The sequence below is a fragment of the Centroberyx gerrardi genome, chromosome 2 (genome assembly GCF_048128805.1).
Source record: "Centroberyx gerrardi isolate f3 chromosome 2, fCenGer3.hap1.cur.20231027, whole genome shotgun sequence".
NCBI lineage: Eukaryota > Metazoa > Chordata > Actinopteri > Beryciformes > Berycidae > Centroberyx > Centroberyx gerrardi.
The window spans coordinates 28,865,624-28,869,991 of record NC_135998.1 but is presented as its reverse complement, the minus strand read 5'-3'; the positions used below and the strand labels follow the sequence as shown (position 1 = coordinate 28,869,991).

The 4,368-nt window shown below is 47.5% G+C and overlaps 1 protein-coding gene across 1 annotated transcript in view; it reads left to right on the top strand.

The window, feature by feature from the left end:
* gfra2b (GDNF family receptor alpha 2b) overlaps positions 1 to 2,686 on the top strand; it is a 68,125-nt gene extending 65,439 nt beyond the window's left edge. Inside the window, 3 exon segments of the mRNA XM_071914295.2 lie at positions 1,441 to 1,467; positions 1,561 to 1,616; positions 2,656 to 2,686. Coding sequence (XP_071770396.1) covers positions 1,441 to 1,467; positions 1,561 to 1,616; positions 2,656 to 2,686 — 114 coding nt within the window.
* Positions 2,687 to 4,368: the final 1,682 nt, after the last annotated feature.

The following is a 4,368-nucleotide window of genomic DNA, read 5'->3' as shown; positions in this document are numbered from 1 at the left end:
TTGACCTTTGACTCATGTTTTTCGTTCCATATGTTTTTCCCCACTGCCTAACAGTGAGCACTGAATAAGTCATGAGTGATTCATAATTCTTTTAGAGCAGCCAGCGGACTGGCTGCCGATACTGATGAAGTACCGCTGATTAAAACCTGCTTATACTCACACGGTGACTCACACTCAGACAGAGATTAGTGAGCAGGCAGAGAGAGACGGGCAGACCGGATGCGTTTTTGACAGGCAGACAGATACACAGGAGTGTGTTTTGACGTTCAGGCATCAAAAGGATAGATTAAACACACAAACACACACACACACACACACACAGTTGGACAGATCTACTGACCGCACACGTGTGTGGGCGTGTGTCAGCAAAGGATATGCATTCCCCAGCTCCTTATCTCTCTATTTCACACAGCTCTGTCACACTTTGTCATCCTTTTACGTCCTCTTCCCTCTCTCTTTCTTGCTATCACTCTCCCTTTCCCATTGCAGCCGGAGCTAATCCGTGCACTTATTCTCCCACTTTGATTCAGACACCACTGATAACAGGTAGTGTGAAATCAGACTCAATCCATCCATCTCCATTTCCTCCCTCTTCCACACTGTGTCCCTCTGTCATATTTGCTTTGCTCTCCTTTACATCTCCATTTATTTGCTCCGTCTGCCCACAGCTTTCCTCATCACTTGGTCCATCCGACCGATTATTCTTTCATGACTCACTTTCCTTTACTTTTCTTTACCGAGGAACCTCCTATCTTTTCCTCTCCCCTCACCTCCATTCTCCTCTCCTATTCTTCCTTTCCTTTCCTTTCCTTCTCTTCCCTCCTCTCCTCTCCTCTCCTCCTCTCCTCTACTCCTCTCCTCTCCTCTCCTCTCCTCACATCCTCTCCTCTCCTCTCCTCTCCTCACATCCTCTCCTCTCCTCTCCCCTCCCCTCCTCTCCTCCTCTCCTCTCCCCTCCTCTCCTCTCCCCTCCTCCTCTCCTCTCCTCTCCTCTCCCCTCTTCTCCTCTCCTCTCCTCACTTCCTCTCCTCTTCTCCTCTCCTCTCTCCTCTCCTCACATCCTCTCCTCTCCTCTTCTCCTCATCTCTCCTCTCATCTCCTCACCTCCTCTCCTCTCCCCTCTTCTCCTCTCCTCTCCTCTCCTCCTCTCCTCTCCTCTCCCCTCTTCTCCTTCCTCTCCTCTCCTCTCTTCTCCTCTCCTCTCCTCTCCTCCTCTCCTCTCCCCTCTTCTCCTCTCCTCTCCTCTCCTCCTCTCCTCTCCTCTCCTCTCCTCTCCTCACCTCCTCTCCTCTCCTCTCCCCTCTTCTCCTCTCCTCTCCTCTCCTCTCCCCTCTTCTCCTCTCCTCTCCTCTCCTCTCCTCTCCTCTCCTCTCCTCTCCTCCTCTCCTCTCCTCTCCCCTCTTCTCCTCTCCTCTCCTCACCTCCTCTCCTCTCCTGCAGCACACCACCAGGTTGGCGGTAAGCAAGGTAAGGCTATAACGACGTTAGACATTTACTGTAATGATTAATGTCAGCTGGGCTCGCAGCGACAGTGTTACCGCTCCACCTTGTCTCAATCAGGACACGGTGGCCGGAGAGGAACTGAAGGAAGGAGCCATAATCAGCCACCAGATGAGGTTAGGCTAGGCAGGGCGAGGCTGCGGGGCGGAAGGCTGGGCGAGAGCAAACGAGACCTGACACACCCGGCGAATGTCCCGCCTCCAAAAAAAGAATAATGAAGTTTAAAAGCGTGTGAAAGGGGAACCAGAAGTTGTAAAGATCTCTCTCCTGACTCATGCGGTGACTATACACCCCACAGCCAGTCTGAGACCCTTGGGCTTTCGCACATTTAATCATGTGTACATGCGTGTGTGTGTGTGTGTGTCTCTATGGTGTGTGTGTGTGTGTGTGTGTGCATGATTATATGACATGCGCTCGTGTCAGAGAGCCCTTTCGAAATCATTTAAATAAAGCAAATCCCCAACCAAAATGTCAGTCTCCCTTTGCAGTCACAGTACTGTGTGTGTGTGTGTGTGTGTGTGTGTGTGTGTGTACGTGTCCTTGTGAGAAGCAGTTTGAACCTCAGACCTTCCAAACGAGGACATTTTTGCGAAATAAGGACATTTTGGCCGGCCCTCACATCTTTAAGGGGCAAATTTAGGGTTAGGATGTGGTTTTAGGGTTAAAATCAGATAGGGTAAGGTTTAGGTTAAAGTAAGGTTAAGGTTAAAATTAGTTTAGGATTAGAATTAGGATTAGATTTAGGTTAAGGTAAGGGTAAAGGGTGGGTTAGGCATTAAGGAATGAATGTTGGTGAATGGAAGGTCCCCATACGTATAGTGATAGAAATGTGTGTGTGTGTGTGTGTGTGTGTGTGTGGGAGTAGCAGCTCAGAGCATGTAAAGGTATGTAAGGTCTAAGACAAAGGGACACTCTGTCTCTGCCTATTGCTATAGCAACAAGTGTGTGGGGGGAAGAGGTGGGGGCTGTAATTATGAAACAACACAGAGAGGGGGAGGGCGGAGGTGTTTGAAGAGGCAGACCAGGAAGACAGGATTAAAAAGGAGGAGAATGACATGGCAGCGATGTAAAGAGAATATTTAAACCCCCCCCCTCTCTTCCCCCGCTTCTGCCTCATTAATTTTCTATCCAGTGTTATCTCCATCTGTTTGCCAGTGTCCTCTTCACACCCTTCCACACGGTGTGATGCGGCAATCGTGGAAGAAACTGCGCACAATCAAAATCGGCAGGCAAATGAGGATGTTGTGAGCAGATGTGAACAACGTCCTATATGAACACACACACACACACACACACACACACACACATACTGTATACTGTATATAGACACATATGAAAGCATGTTGAATGTGTAATCTTTAGGGAGCTGAAAGGAAAAATTTTTCAGAAGCCTGTTTCACTAAGTTATTGATGTTCTGCAATTTTTCATGGTTGTAATTATCCAGCAATGTGCTGTTTTTATACATGCTCACGAAAAGGGATCTTCATGTCCTCCTCCTGCTGACCTGTTACATTTCCAATCTTACAATATTTCATCTCATCTTCTTGACAACCCTGAGATCTTCTGCTGACCAGCCATTCGCTCCACTAGTAGACCTATATCATCCAGTATGGTTCACCTTTGCAGGGATCAAATATATATTCATGGGTTTGCAATAAGACAGATGCTGCTAACATGGTGAAACAGGAGGGAGGGATGTGAGAGGTGGGAGAAGGGATTATAGCGCCACAGGTTGGAAATAGCATAGTCAAATAGGCAGGAGGGAGATGATGGGAGGTGGAAATATTTCTGAAATCAGAATAGAATAACATACAATTAGTTCATATGGGGCTATATACACTCGAAATTACATAATGTATCTTCACACACACATAAAGAGAGAGAGAGAGAGAGGCTAAGATGAGGAAATCATGCAGAAAATCAAATCCTGAGCTGTCACACACATCATTCATTGCCGATCGTAATTGCGAAATACACATTGTCTGCCTCTTGGGAGCAAGGCAGTCTGGGAGATATGCCGAGACACTTGCACATACCAACATTCAGCACACGCACACACATACAGCACAGCTGAACTGACAGGACTAAAAGCACTGTAACTGTAACAAAAGCTGAAGATGTCAGCAGCAATCATAACAGTAACGACAACAGACACATACAGTACTCGCACATGCACACACACACACACACACACACAAACACGCAACTGGTAGTATGTGTCATAAAGCCCAGAGAGACACGATGTTCACTTATTTCAGCTGACACACCACTCATCACACCGAAGGCAAAATGTGGCTGTAGGTCTTCATTTATATGTACATATATACAGTATACATATATAAAAGCGTGTGTGTGGATGTGTGTATGAGAATGACATTACCCAGTCAGCAATACACCACTCTAACAAGAAATGATGTGGGCGCATGGTTTAAACATGACTGCATAAATCAAATCTTTATTAATTTATGTATTAAATATTGCAAATACAACATGAAAACATGCATAGTGAGACATGCGGTGCGTGAATGCATCTGTGACTGCCGTGCTTCAGTGTGCTCCATGCTCAAAGCGGGACAGAGGAAGCTGTAATCACTGTCGAGTCTCTATCTCTGCGGCGCCCTCCGTGGCAGAGACCGAGGCCCCCGGCATTAGTCAGGTGCTAATGAGACGGGCCGGCCTCCTCCAGAGATGACCCGTCTCAGCGTGGAGCGCCAGGGCCTAGATACTCTCCGTCTGAAGGGCAGCGGAGGAACTGGTAAGTGGCTGGTACGTACAGAGCAGACAAGGGGGATTCAGGGAGGATGTAGAAGGAGAAAGTGCCTACAGTCAAAAGAAGCCGCAAATGCAACTGTGTTTTCCCTCACTTT